The 14,635-nt window shown below is 34.0% G+C and overlaps 2 protein-coding genes across 2 annotated transcripts; one reads left to right on the top strand and one right to left on the bottom strand.

Moving 5' to 3' along the window:
- The first annotated feature begins 907 nt into the window (after window positions 1-907).
- On the top strand, window positions 908-4,206 carry LOC126369385 (vacuolar protein sorting-associated protein 52 homolog). The gene is made up of 7 exons (XM_050013775.1): window positions 908-1,292; window positions 1,585-1,730; window positions 1,873-2,440; window positions 2,524-2,679; window positions 2,775-2,893; window positions 3,151-3,274; window positions 3,384-4,206. Exons 1-7 carry the CDS (start codon window positions 1,047-1,049, stop codon window positions 4,008-4,010), a joined length of 1,986 nt encoding a protein of 661 aa, XP_049869732.1. The 5' UTR covers window positions 908-1,046; the 3' UTR covers window positions 4,011-4,206.
- On the bottom strand, window positions 4,095-13,969 carry LOC126369242 (uncharacterized). The gene is made up of 11 exons (XM_050013587.1): window positions 13,725-13,969; window positions 12,387-12,487; window positions 12,160-12,298; window positions 11,518-11,619; window positions 11,257-11,422; window positions 10,305-10,483; window positions 7,139-10,016; window positions 6,489-7,022; window positions 6,133-6,312; window positions 5,294-5,551; window positions 4,095-4,839 (listed from the first exon to the last, which is right to left on the bottom strand). Exons 1-11 carry the CDS (start codon window positions 13,797-13,799, stop codon window positions 4,637-4,639), a joined length of 4,815 nt encoding a protein of 1,604 aa, XP_049869544.1. The 5' UTR covers window positions 13,800-13,969; the 3' UTR covers window positions 4,095-4,636.
- Window positions 13,970-14,635: the final 666 nt, after the last annotated feature.

Raw genomic sequence — 14,635 nt, 5'->3', positions numbered from 1 at the left:
TGAACGCATCTTTAACTGTCACTGTCAAAAATAACGTCACGTGACGTCACCAAGGCTTTTCGGCGGGAAACGGGAACGGGACAGTTGCTTTCTTCATTGAGTAATCTAAATAATTAATACGAAGTGGTGTTTTGTGGTTAATGATCGCATTAAGTTAGTCGGAAGACATTCGCGAGTGTTATTATATTGGAGTATTCAATAAACAAAGTGTATCTGCCTATTTTCGCTTCGTGCTGGGAAGCCGCTTCATAACTCAAAAGTTTATGCGGACTTTTGAGTTAATTCGTTTGGGGTTCGGAGTAGGAGTCTACTCCGAGGGTGGGGGCTTAGGTTTCATCATCATCACCTTTCATCATTTCATTAATCATCAAGAAAAAAAATACGTCAGACATGGCTGTATGGGCATAGTTCCCTTTGCCTTACCCTTCGGGGAAAACCGAAACAAAAAAAAAAAAAAAAAGTGACGTCACCAAGGCTTTTCGGCGGGAAACGGGAACGGGACAGTTGCTTTCTTCATTGAGTAATCTAAATAATTAATACGAAGTGGTGTTTTGTGGTTAATGATCGCATTAAGTTAGTCAGAAGACATTCGCGAGTGTTATTATATTGGAGTATTCAATGAACAAAGTGTATCTGCCTATTTTCGCTTCGTGCCGGGAAGCCGCTTCATAACTCAAAAGTTTATGCGGACTTTTGAGTTAATTCGTTTGGGGTTCGGAGTAGGAGTCTACTCCGAGGGTGGGGGCTTAGGTTTCATCATCATCATTCATCACCTTTCATCATTTCATTAATCATCAAGAAAAAAAAATACGTAAGACATGGCTGTATGGGCATAGTTCCCTTTGCCTTACCCTTCGGGGAAAACCAAAAAAAAAAAAAAAAAGTGACGTCACCAAATGATTGACATTTCAGGTGTCAAAAAAGATTTTAGTTCAAACGAAATCGCAAAAATAATTTAATTAAATACAATTTTAGTAACTCTAACGAAGTATAGTGTTGATTGCAGCAGGAGCTAAATTAAAGGAATTTACAAAAGAGCGGGCAAAATGTCCGACGATATTAAAGATGTGCTGGACAAAAACCTCGAAGATATTGAAATCCAAGAAGTTCTGCGGAAAGGGACAGACCTCAGAGAATATGCTCTGCAAATTGACAAGGGGATCAAGGAAGCTGAGAAACACTCGGTAGCTGATTACTTAAAGGAGAGCGAAAACATTGCTTCACTCCACAACCAGATCGAGGAATGTGACGGCATACTAGCCAGGATGGAAAGTATGCTAATGGTGTTTCAGGTAAGTAATAGTCATTACGGTAAAACTCTTATATTCTGCCTTCGGATTTTTGGAAAACGAAATATTCAGATCAATGGGAAATCTTTTATCAGTTATAAATCTTGTTTTTATTTTCTGGATGTTTTTACATAGATATAAAAATAGTTATAATAAAATCCATCATCGGATTGGGATCTAAGAAAAATGACTACATCAAGAGATCCTGTATACTATTCTACGGCTACTCTCATCTACTATTTAGAATCTACCTACTTGTAACATTGTTTCACTTACCACAGTTCTTCATTTCCAGAATGACTTGGGCAGTATCAGTAATGAAATTATAAGTCTTCAAAAGCGCTCTGTGAATATGTCTGTACAGTTATCAAACAGACAAGTGTTAAAAGGGCCTCTTTCATCTTTCATTGAAGATATGGCTGTCTCAGAAACTGTGATTTTGTGAGTGTAAAACAACAATTTATATACTTACATAAATATTGTTCTTTATTTTCTAATATTTGTTAAGCCTTCTCAATCATACAAAATCTCTTGTACCTGCAAAACATTTATCACTTATTAAGTAATATTACTATTTTTTCAGTGGTATCAACAATGTCCCTGTGACTGACAAAGAATTCATGGTACAGCTGGCAATATTAAACCAAAAACTGAATTTTGTTAAAGAACAAGATTTCAAAGAAACAAAGGCCTGCCAGGATGTCAAGGATGTTTTAGAAAAATTGAAAATAAAAGCAGTGGCTAAAATTAGAACATACATATTGGAACAAATCTATAAGTTCCGTAAACCAATGGCAAATTACCAAATACCACAGAATGCTATGCTTAAATACAAATTCTTCTTTGAATTTGTACTAGCCAATGAAAGAAATGTGGCGCAAGAGATATGCAATGAGTACATTGACACACTAAGTAAAGTGTACTATTCTTACTTCAAATCTTACGCATCTCGCCTGGATAAATTGAAATATGAAGAGGCACCAACAAAAGATGATTTGATGGGAATTGAAGATGGTTCAAAAGGTGGATTTTTCCAGAAGTCGAATCTGAAAAATAAAAGCACCATATTCACTATTGGGAACCGTGGGGATGTTCTGGCACAGCAGCTAGAAGCTCCAATGATAGTTCCTCATGCTCAACAGAAAACAAAGGTAATGATCTTTGCTTATATTTTCTATAACTTTTTGTTTAATTTTATTCTTAAGGTAATAACTAATATCCTTATTTTAAACAGTACCCATATGAAGCATTATTCAGAAGTCTGCAGTATGCTCTTGTGGATAACGGCTGCAGAGAATACCTATTCACCACAGAGTTCTTTCATGTGAAGGGAAGTCATGCTCAGGAATTATTTGATAGAATACTTGGAAAAACCTTGTCATTACTTGTGGTAAGTTAATTAAATAGCCTATTATTATTTCATATTCCAAACTAAGTTAAAATGTTACCTACTTATGATATTAACCAAAATGTTGATATTTTCAGAAAAATGTAGAGAATTATGTAACTGAATGTTATGACTGCCTGGCATTGTTCTTATGCATCCAACTTATAAACAGATATAGATGGATGTGTCACAAGAGAGCAGTAGCTGCATTAGACAGGTAAGTCTACAAAGAAAACATTTGTGTCTAACATGATTCAACAAATAACTATAAATAGATACAATATACATGCTGAGGGGTTAAAAAGCCACATCAAAGCAATTCATCTAAGAAAGCAGTATTGCAATTTGGCATTTGCGCGCATACACAAATAAGTGTGCAATGTCAATAAACATCAAATAGGAATATTGTTTTTTAGATGAATTTCTTATATATAAGTGGCCTTTTCAATCCCCCTGATCACTATGTTTTTTCAGTTACTGGGATTCCTTACATAGCACTTTGTGGCCAAGATTAGAATATGTCTTAAAGCTTAATATCCAGAGTGTCAGAGAATGTGATCCAGCTAAACTGTCCAACAAAGAACTGGGCCCACATTATGTAAGTTTTCAATTATGGGAAATGTATGTGTATACTCTTTTTATTAAAAATCGTGATTGCAACTTGGTTCCGAAATCCGAATTCGAAAATAACTGTACATATTTTTCAGATCACCAGAAGGTATGCAGAGTTTTCTGCTGCAATGTTAAGTTTGAGTGAACAGTTCCCATCCGAGGAACTCAGCAATCTCCTGCTGATCCTGCAAGATGAAGTTCACTGCTTCCTACTGAAGATGGCAGCCGAGTTCCCCCAGAGAATTCAGCAACTTATATTTTTAATAAACAACTATGATATGGTTCTAAGTATACTTATGGAAAGAACAAGAGACAACACTAAAGAAGCTGAGAGTTTTAGGGAGCAATTACAAGCAAGAAGTAATGAATATGTTGAGGAAATATTAAGCCCACATTTTGGTGGGTTAATGCAATTTGTTAAAGAAGGAGAACATTTATTAGAAGGGGATAAGACACAATTGGCCAATTTGGAAAAAAAATCTCTTTCTTTAGTAGCATCTTTTAGTGCTGGTTGGAAACAAAGCCTAGAAGAAATACATAGAGAAGTACTTGTTTCATTCCCGAACCTAGTTACTGGATCAGGTTTGCTACAAATGGCTCTGACAAACTTTGTTCAGTATTATCATAAGTTTGTAAAATTACTAACTCCCAATGCCAGGACACAGTTAGTCAATATTCATGTAATTATGGTTGAAATTAAAAAGTACAAAACGAATTTTTAATATTGAAGGATAATGTATGTCTTGATGTGAGTCTTTTAGAAGTTATTTTGTATAGATTTTAATTTGGTATATTGTGTTAGATAAAAATAATGTATTATTGAAATTTCCTTTATTTGACTTACAAAGACAAACTTCATATATCAAGTATATTTAAATGTAAGCTATTTAAATTAATAATATAACATAACCTACAGAAGTGTTTCTTACTTAGAGTAATTTATTACTCACTTCCAGAACGAAGTAAAAAAATCACAGGTTTGAAATTAACGTAAAATACAGCCAGTGCCTATGTACAAACTACAGTATACATTTACTGATTTCATGCCTAATTCTAGAATACACGTCAATTTCGAATAAAATCCCTTATCTAATTTAAAAGCAACTTACAGACGTCAGATTGTATATTAAGATCTTACACAAGTTTAGTTTAATGACAATAGGCTCAGAAAATGCTAAACTAGAAACAGAAGCCAGTCAAAGATGGTTAAAAATAAATCGGGTTGTCCTCTTGCCTATTGTCTTACGAATGTCCTTAGTATGCAGTGATGAGCATTTTTTTTGTGAGTGATGGGTATTTCAATATATGACCATAATATACACCTGTTACATGAAAATTTCGAAAATTATTAACGTACTAGCGAAATTTTCGATAAAATTGTTTTCCACACTCTCACTGGTTTTTCCTTTACGTAACATTTGATTATATTTTCTGCGTCAGTAGATATTTTCTGTGGGTGCCATGAAAGTAGAGCTTGTATGACGCGAGTTTGATTGTGCTTACTCATGGATATCAGACTTGAATATATCGCCTCTTGAACTCGTGGAGAGTCTGAAACAGATATAGAACAATCATTATAATGTATATTATAATAGGTTGCCCAACTAAGAAATATCCACAAATCCCAAACTGCTGATGTTTGCCACCTGAAACTGCCTATCAATTAAAATATAAAGGATTTTCCTAAATACGGATTCAAAGGACTTTTAGAGTTCCTATCCTTGGCAAACATTTTATAAATATTATAGAGGAACACGGGCCTCCGGTGGATAAATATGTACAAAAAACAAAGGGGCAAAGGTTTTTCAAAACGCGTAAAAAAGGGCCCGTTTCCTATCAAACATTTGCCTGTTACATGATCATATAAAACGTAACTTTATGCGGTATACATAATATAAAGCAGTCGCACACGTGGATCTTAATTACAATAACAGGAAACAAGTCCTTAGTGGGTGAAGATCATAAAATAAATATAAACATGGGTGATGGAAACAATGTTACTTACGATTATGATCCAACATATCTAATAGCTGGTTCAAAATTATTTCGCAATGTACTTTCATATCCATTGGATAAGGCTTTAGGAGTGGCCCTAGCATGGACACACAGAATGCCTTGACTATATCTGAAACATCAGCTTGCGAACCGTCGATTACAGGTAGGAGTATATTTTTAATGAGTTTGTTCTGACACCATTGCGGCCCTTGGCGTTTCGCCAGTATAATCAAAGCCAAACGCATCATTTTCCTCTCAACCGGATTATCTGAAAAAACATATGATTATTATAATTATTTTATAAATTACATTGTTTTAAGTTTACGCAGTTATTATCATAATTAAAGCACACCGGGAGCCTCATATCTCCATTTAAACGCGGTAAGAACCCGTTATTGGTGCTAATTCCTGTAAATACCATCTAATTTTATTTTAAGTTATATCTGTCACTCTGTGTTATGTGTGTCTTATCCGCCGAAAAGGAAAGGGACGGGTAATCGACAAGCATAAAATTTATGGAACACACGTCAATTTTAAGCACAAATCTAAACCAACCGTCTAAAAATTTTACATCAGTCAATAACCCGACACAGTTAAGTAGACAGCACGTCAAACGGATTGCATACCAGGGACGTACCTTTTGATTCGCCCGGGTTATTCATTCATTTACTCATTCTTCCTAAAATTAAGAGCTGTGAATCATCCGTCCCTTTCCTTTTCGACGGATATGAAAATGACGGATATAACTTAAAATAAAATAAGGCGGTGTCTGCAGGAATCGGGGCCATTATGTGCTTTAATTATTTTATAAATGTTTTAAAATTAATAAAATATATGAAATAAACATACCTCTTAATTCATGGATTGCATGTTTAAACATTTCTAAAATCCTAGTTTCGTTCCAATCAGTTATATTGAAATAATACTTGTGATGCAAAATATGTCTTATATCTTGAACCCTATTAAATTTGTCTTCACATTTGTAATAGTGTAACAGATATACTACGCAGGTAACCAAGGGACTTTTAGCTGAAAATAAAAATAATATTTTTAAATATTTACAATATTATGTATTTTTGAAATATCAGAATTAAAACATGAAATAGAGCAAATGGCACGAAAACTAATGGGCCGATACTAAAGGTATCATTTTTTCGACTACAACATCCACTACATATTGTTCTACTACATATTGTTCTTCTTACCTATTCCCAAGTGTGCTAAAGGTAGAATGTGGAACCATACTTCAATACACTGTTTAATCAATGGAACAGCTTTATATTGGAGACAATACATTGCATCTAGTACAAAGATTCTCAAGCGATTCTTTGCTTTTACATATTTGCACAAAATGGCATAAAAGTGTGACAAGCTTTCAATGGCGTCAAATTCAGGAGCGTTATTTAATTTGAAAAGAGTATATTCAATTTGACTGAAAATGCAGTCAAACAAATCAACATCCTGCCAACAAGCTCTCAATCTTGTCACTATGTATAAAAGAACTTGCTCAGAATTGGTCATTGATGGAGCATTAACTGCATTTATTTTATTGTACAATTCCAATTTTCGCGTAGGTTCCATTAAATAGAGTATTAAGCCTCTTAAAAAATCTTTCCATGTCCATCTCTGCATATCATTTGCTAGTTTGTTCATTGCATTCTTTGTATCAGACATTGGCAATTTTATTATATGTGCAATTCCATCTTCCAGTTTCTTGGAAACAGCTTTTATAACAGATTCTGTAAATAAAGCATAACCATCAATTATATATATAATTTATAATAACTAAAAAACAAGAAAATATTAGTTTAAAATATGGGTTCAAAGAAATATAACTATATATTCCAAAACTTACCGGGAATCTTCTTAGGCATGTTTTTAATAGTTTTAATACCATATCTATCAATCATTTTACAGAGAACACTGTCTTGTGGGTTTAGTATGATGCCTGATACATTATTATTTTCTTGAACTGGGTTATTGTTATTGTTTTCATGAATTTTAATTTTCTTTGGACATGGTTCATCATCAAATAGACCGAGATCATTGTAATCAACTAGTTCAGTTGAACTATTCGCATTTTCTGGAATACTTTGTGTCTTAGATACAAGCGGTGAATTATTATGTTGAATAATTTTATCAATTCCGACAACTTCACTTTTATGGCTGTCGCTCTGCGCCTTAGGTACGGATAGTGACTGGCATTTTTGAGTTACTTTATCAGTTGTATCAGATTCACATCTTTCACTCTCACTCTCTTCGCTCATTCGTCGCGAATAACTGCGTAAAATCCTTGTACTTAGTTCTATAGGTTTGTCAACAAATGTACACTTAGACCGTTTTTTGTCGAAAATAGGCGGCATTTCCGCATCATCTTTAACCTGAACTTTATCGCGTAATTTAAATTCATTCATTGTTTCATTTATTTTTGTCTGTGATAAAACGTCAACAGCATCTTTGTCATGTGACAATGATAAACGTTTGATGCGGCTTCTAGTTAAAATACAATTGGCAACATGTGTTTCGTTACCATTATTTTCATTATCAATTTTAGATACTAGCGAACTTGGCATAGAATGTCTCTTTTTCCCATTGATAGTTTTTACTTTAGTAGTATTTTCTTTCAATTTTAATTCAGCCATGATTTTAACAGCTTTTTGGTAAGCTTCATCACTACTTAATGTCACCTTTAATTCTGAAGCTTTTGCCTTTTTCTTGTTGATCTGCAGCTGTTCTATTCTTGCACGCAATTTTCGCGCTGGAGGCAAGACATCTTTCTTTATTTTGCTTTGAGGTATCAGCGTTTTTCGAAGTTTTTGAAGTCGGGTTAATTTCTTCGGTTTTGCTCTCATTATGGATTTATTACCAATTTCATCAATGGTGTCTGTATTTTGTCTTGAAAGTGATTCATCGCCGACGTCTTCAACCTCCTTTTCCTGATCAAATGTGTTTGACAATGTACGTTTAGATGAATTGTTGTTTGTATTTTCTTTATATTCCTCTATTATTCCCGATTCTTCGCTAGAAGTTGGATCTTCTATGACTTCAATAATTGTTATCAGCTCAGAATCCGCATTTACAAGCTTGATATATGATGCAGTCTTATTTTCTCCATTCACATCACGTATGTTGCAGTCCTCCATAATTTTCTTATTCTTCTGACATTTAAAAGTTATATAAGGTAGTTTTTTAGTATTTCTTACTTTCTTTACTAGATGTCCCACATTAGCCTGTTCTTTAGATTCCCTAAGTAACTCGGAAACTTCATTGTCAGTATGTTTATTAGCTTTGGCTAGAACTTTAGATCTAGTGCGAACAGGAATCGTTGGGGTCGGTGGAATTGGAGTTATAACTTCATGGGTGAACCTCATGGTATTAAGAATCATTTCAATTTCAGTATCATCACTATTGCATAAATTGTTTCTGTCGTTCAATTCAAGACATTCTTTTATCGGTATTTGATGGTTCGCAGATAAATAACCAGAAACTGCATTATTTCTAGGAAATTTGATGGGACTTTCAGCTGTATCCTTACATACAGGTTGTAATTTAATAGGACTTGTAGCAGTATCCCTACTTTCAGGTCGTAATTTGATAGGACTAACAGCGCTATCAACTGTAGTTTTAGGAGTAGGCAATTCATCAAAGAGATAATCCATATCAATAGCGCGTTTAGCTACATTACGGCCTCCAGGAGTATTTTTTATAAGACTATCAGCTTTATCTGCAGGTTTAGGAGCAGAAACTTCATGCAACAATGACACTATATCTTCAGTAAGTCTAGTTTCTTTCTCACTTGCAGGAGATAATTTTATGGGACTAACATTCCTAATTTCGTCAAATATTGATCCTTTATTAGTGGCTCCTTTAGCTAATTTCTGGCCTGCAGTAACCATTGACGTAGGGGCAGAAATTTCGTCGTACATCGATTGTTTCTTATTTGCATCATGTTTAGCTGCTTTCTGACTACTAAGGGGCAATTTTGTAGATATGACATCTTCATCAACTGCAGTTTTAGAATTAGGAATTTCATCAAATAATGATATTCTCTGTATGCTCCTTGATGCATTCTTGCATGCTAAAGGTAATTTTATTGGATCCTTGTCATCTACAGGTTTAGGAGTGGGAATGTCGTCAAATATTGAACCCTTATTTATACCGCGTCTGGGTGTAAGCTGGGTGGGAACAGGCAATTTTACGGGAGTAACAGTTTCCTGAACTATTTTTGCAGTAGTTATCTCACCAAATATTGATCCCTCATGAATAGGACTTGTAGTAGTAGACTTATTTACAAAAGCTACTTTTACAGTATTTACTGCTTTATCGACAAATATTTTAGCAGCAGGTGTTTTATAATTTATAGGACTAACAGCTCTATCAACTCTAAATATTAATCCCTTTTTATTCTGTTCAGCTGATGTATTGTTTCTCCCGAATGGTATAGGGCTCTTAAGGGTTTCATTTGTTTCTTTCACTGTAATTGAACTTTCGACAGCATCCCCTTGTTTCTTATTATTAAGATCAATACTTAACGGACTGTCAGCACTGAAGTAATCTGGGCTGTTGATACATTTCTCACTATCAGAAAACTCAAGAGACGATCCTCTGCCTGTATCCAAACTAACAACCTCACTACCAACATCTGAATCATGATCGTTAACGTTATAATCTTTCTTTGTAATATGTTCCAATTCTATATTTTTAGCAATCAATACATCAGATAAGATAGTAATCTGGAAAGTAAAATTGTTTTAATTATGTCATCATTAATCAGTGAGAACATGTTGTACTAAACAATCAAAAGTAACATGTGAGTATTGGAAAAATAATGTCTTTACATGATGATAATTTATTCTAGTTTTTATTCTCTCTATACTTAATATTATGTTGTCATAGTTTATCTACTCAAAAAAACTTTTATATCTTAATGTGCCTCAAATCATATACGAGCACCCATGTAAACAAGATTTCATTTGATACACAATGACAGCTACCATATTAAATAAAAACGGCATAGATACCTTTTTTGTGTTGGCCTCTTTAAAGTCATCCACTGCTGTTGGTATGGACAATTCATCAATGTCATCAAATTCACTGCCACTGCTTATGTCTTCGTAAAGTGAATCTATTCCATCATGATTTTCATTATTTATCCTATATTTCGCAACAAGTGCTTTATCTGTCTTATTCAATGTCGTCTCTGTAAAAAGAAAATAATTAATAAATATAACATTTTAAAAACTAAACAGTGTTACTACAAAACACAAACTAAAAATGCACTAGGTTTGAAATAGTATTTCGCGCTACGAAAGAAGTCGGCGGATTTTAATGAAATTAACTTGACAAGTCATAATAATTCTATGCAGAATCTGCGACAGTAGCGCCGCGGCGCCACGGCCTTCGGGACTTTTTTCGTATACGGATTATATTTTAAACATAGTTTATCTTTTAGTCTTTGTTTTGTAGTAACACTGTTATAATACAAATATTAAAAAAGAAAAGGAATAACACACTTGAACAGCCTATACAGGGTGGAAAGGTACAACTGGTACATTGAGGTCCAAAACATCTAGTGGGCCCCTTCAGTTGAAGAAAAATAATAGAATTAGAAAGAAAAATAAAGTAACATGACTTCTGAAGTAAGTCAGGCGATTTAAAAAAAAAACAGATTACACCTTTTAAATTATCTAATATTTCTTTTTGAACCTCATCATTTAGGCCATCCTGTACCTACATGTCCCACAACAACAGCTGAGCATAGGCCTCAACCGCAGGGTATAAGGAGCAGACTCCACCATCCTGCTCCACTACGAGTAGGTAGTGTTTAGGCTCTGGCTAGCAGCCATACCAACCCAATGTACCACTTTTCAAATCGCCGACAAAAGACGGAAGAACTCAGAGTTTGAAGAATTTGCAAAATAATTGTAATAAAATTGTATTAAAATCAATCAGGAAAAATAACCAAAAACATACTTTTCAAAAATACTAAATTTGCAAGGTGTTGGATGTTTTTGGAAAGAACTTCTTTTTCTTTCTTAAGTAAAGCATTTGTTTTTTCAGATTCTTTGAGATGAGCCTTAGCTACTTTGCATTCCTCCTTGACTGATTCAATTAGATCATCTCTCTCTTTCAGCAACAACTGTAAATAAAAGACAACAAAACATATAATTTCCACTGGGAACTACAATAATTAGTTGAATATTATAATATTTTAAGTATTTTTATTGAACATACCTGAAGTTGTTTTGCATAAGATTCAATTGCTACAGTATTGTTCTTTTCTGCAAATAACTTTGATTTCTCTGATAGAAACTGGTTTTTAAGTATTTCAAATTCCTAAAAATAGAAAAGTATTTTACACAATGTTAATTTAAAGAGTATTGTATCAATATTTATTATCTGTGCTTGGAGTAGGCCAATGATCTGTTTCATGTCAATGTAAATGTTACAATTCACACAAAAAGAAAACAAAAAAGGACAAGCATTGGTGCATATACTACATCTCATACCACATCATTATTTGCCATTAAAAGGGGTTATGATTAAATGAAAAGTAATTTTTGTAACAGAAGTACCAGGACTTCCAGGCATCAAATGTAGCTCACCTACCTAGGGGTACCTAGGGGTAGGGGTTCAGTGATAGGTCACTGAAGATTAATTTAGTAACCAAATTTCAAAGTGACACTAATGGAATTTGTTCTTATATAAAACTGTATTGTTCTCTTAGGGGCCACCCTCATCCAGGTTCTACCGGCCACTGTGACAATTTCATCATCCCACCTCTGGAATAGTTTTCCTCTGCTTCTTTTGCCATCCATTGAGTATTATGTGGTAAAGCATTAAAATTCATGCTTTTTATTAAATTAAATTTATTACCTTTTCTACATATGCAATTTTTTCTAATGCATTTTTATAATCGATGCAAACTTTCCTACATTCCTCCTTGGAAGCAAAGAGCAAATTTTGCGTTTCCGTTATTAGTTTTGCATTTTCATGATATTTCTTGATGAGGGTGCTAAAACATAAATTTTACAAGAATTACATTTCATTTCTTATCATATCATCAAAAATAATAATTATTTAGTCATATAAAATTAATTTACTTTGTTACAACTAGTTTTTGTTTTAACAAAAGATTTTTCTTGTTTGGTGGTCGCTGCTGTGGCTGTATATTAGGCTTTAATGGCTTACTATGCCCCGGTATCTGAAAATAACAAGTATTTTTAGTTTCTAATAATACAGAAGAAATAATAAATTTATGGCCCTGATTCTGCAGACACCTAATTTTATTTTAAATTATAATTGTTATTTTCTTATTTGTTGAAATAGAAAGGAGCAGATTGACAGCTGTAACTTGTAAAAAACTGAAATATGTGTGTGCAGTGTGCTGTTTAATTACCTGTCCTTTTCCTTTCTGGCAAATAAAAAAATTACAGGTATACCTTAAAATAAAATTTGATGGTGTGTACTGGCATCAGCCACAATGTCAGCACAGTCTTACGCCAGAATCTCAATTTCCTGGCGCCTTAAACTCAAATTACTAACTGGTTTCCTTTGTGTCACTGCCCATAGGTTACAATAGCAGTATGCAGACAACAGTATTTCAATGGTGCATAAGTCCAACTCACATGTGACCAAATTTATTAACACTATAGGTTTAGACTTTTTTTTTGTATAATACTACCTATTAATATCGACAGTATCAATAGTCGACATTGCAACAACACTATGATTTTCCTTCTTTTTCATCATTTCCTCACAGCTGAGGACTAGAACTATACATGTTCCTCCATTACAATGCATAAATAATGGATAAAAAAAATAAGTCTGTCTTCTGTGTTAGGACTAATTCCACAGAACTATTTATCATGCAGCTTTTGTATTTACTGTCATGCAGTCCCTCTATTACTATATAAATTCTGTGCTATGGGATAAAAAATATACCCAGGCAAGGTCAAAGAAATTGAGTTGCTAATATAAATGACATATTATTACACTAATGGAAAGGGCAGTGCCACAAATTATCAGAAGACAACTTGTAGACACCTACCTAAAAATACATTCTAATAATATTTTGGAAATAACATAGTCAACATAAATAACCTATTCAACATCCCACTGGAGACAGAATTCCAAAACGCACCAACTAATCCAATGTATTCGTTTCTCTGTTTCAAATCTAGCCGTTAGTTTTAGTTGCTAAATAGTGATAATTTAGATAGTGATACTTACTACAGACATCAGTACCTAATGACAGTTGGAGTAAGACCAATCGATAGCATTTACGATGGTATTTTGGGAGTTAACTACCTACTAGTTACTTCCAATAGTTATATAAGGAACAATGTACAATTAGAAAGCCATTTGTTCATTTATTGTTTTCGAATTTCTACAAAAAACTTGTAATTGAATGAATAAACCAAAATAACCTTAAAACTCACCACTGAATGATTTGATGCTCCCTCGAGATAGTTGAGATCGAAGTCAAGAACTAGATCATCAAGCATATCACCCATTGTCGATTGTGCTTTTAATGCTCACATATCACTGAAGCACTGGTTAATTCACATTTTATTCACTAAAACCTAAAAACAAAACCCGGCGCGCGAACAACACGCACGATCAATAAACGAAACGAACGCCTCTTAACGAACGAACTCTGTGATCAGCGTGAGTGAACCCAGCGAACGCAAGGAACGGAACGAATGATATTAGGCAGCATTCCTTAATTCCTTTATGGCAAACTTTATGGATAGCAAGTAGAGAATTATTCTTTGCCAAAGACCAATCGTGGTCCTTGACTCCTTGTCTACCAAGGACTTGTTCAGACTTGTTAAAAGAGAGGACTTTCGTGGTTATTTTCGATCTCTTTTTGATTGATCAAGGTTTTTGACAGTCTGTGCCAACAGCACGCATGTCCAGGTTACTCAGCTTATGTACAGCCAGCCACCACTCAACGTATGGTGCCGTTCCCAGGAATGTTCTCATTGTATAAACTGTAATATTATAGTAAGGACACTGTGGTGTCGTGACGATGAGTCACGATTCTAAATATGGAATGTCACAAGTAGCAACACCGAAACGGAAGCCCGCTAATTTTTCTATCAGTAAGTGAATCTTGTCTATGTCTTAAATCTTGTCTTGACAAGCTAGTTTTCTAAGAAAGTAGTTAAAGTGAGTTTAACTTTCATATGAGTGAAAAAGTGCAGAAAGTCCCGCTGATGCTGTTACCAAAGCTACGTAGTGGTGATATAACTCCCTTTTATTATTCTGACTATAATTTTACTAACGATGATGCCAAATTCTGTTTAATAACTTGTGTTTAAAATGGCCGGCCGGCAATGCGACTTGT

The sequence above is a fragment of the Pectinophora gossypiella genome, chromosome 1 (assembly GCF_024362695.1).
Source record: "Pectinophora gossypiella chromosome 1, ilPecGoss1.1, whole genome shotgun sequence".
NCBI lineage: Eukaryota > Metazoa > Arthropoda > Insecta > Lepidoptera > Gelechiidae > Pectinophora > Pectinophora gossypiella.
This window is presented reverse-complemented; position numbering and strand designations above follow the sequence as displayed.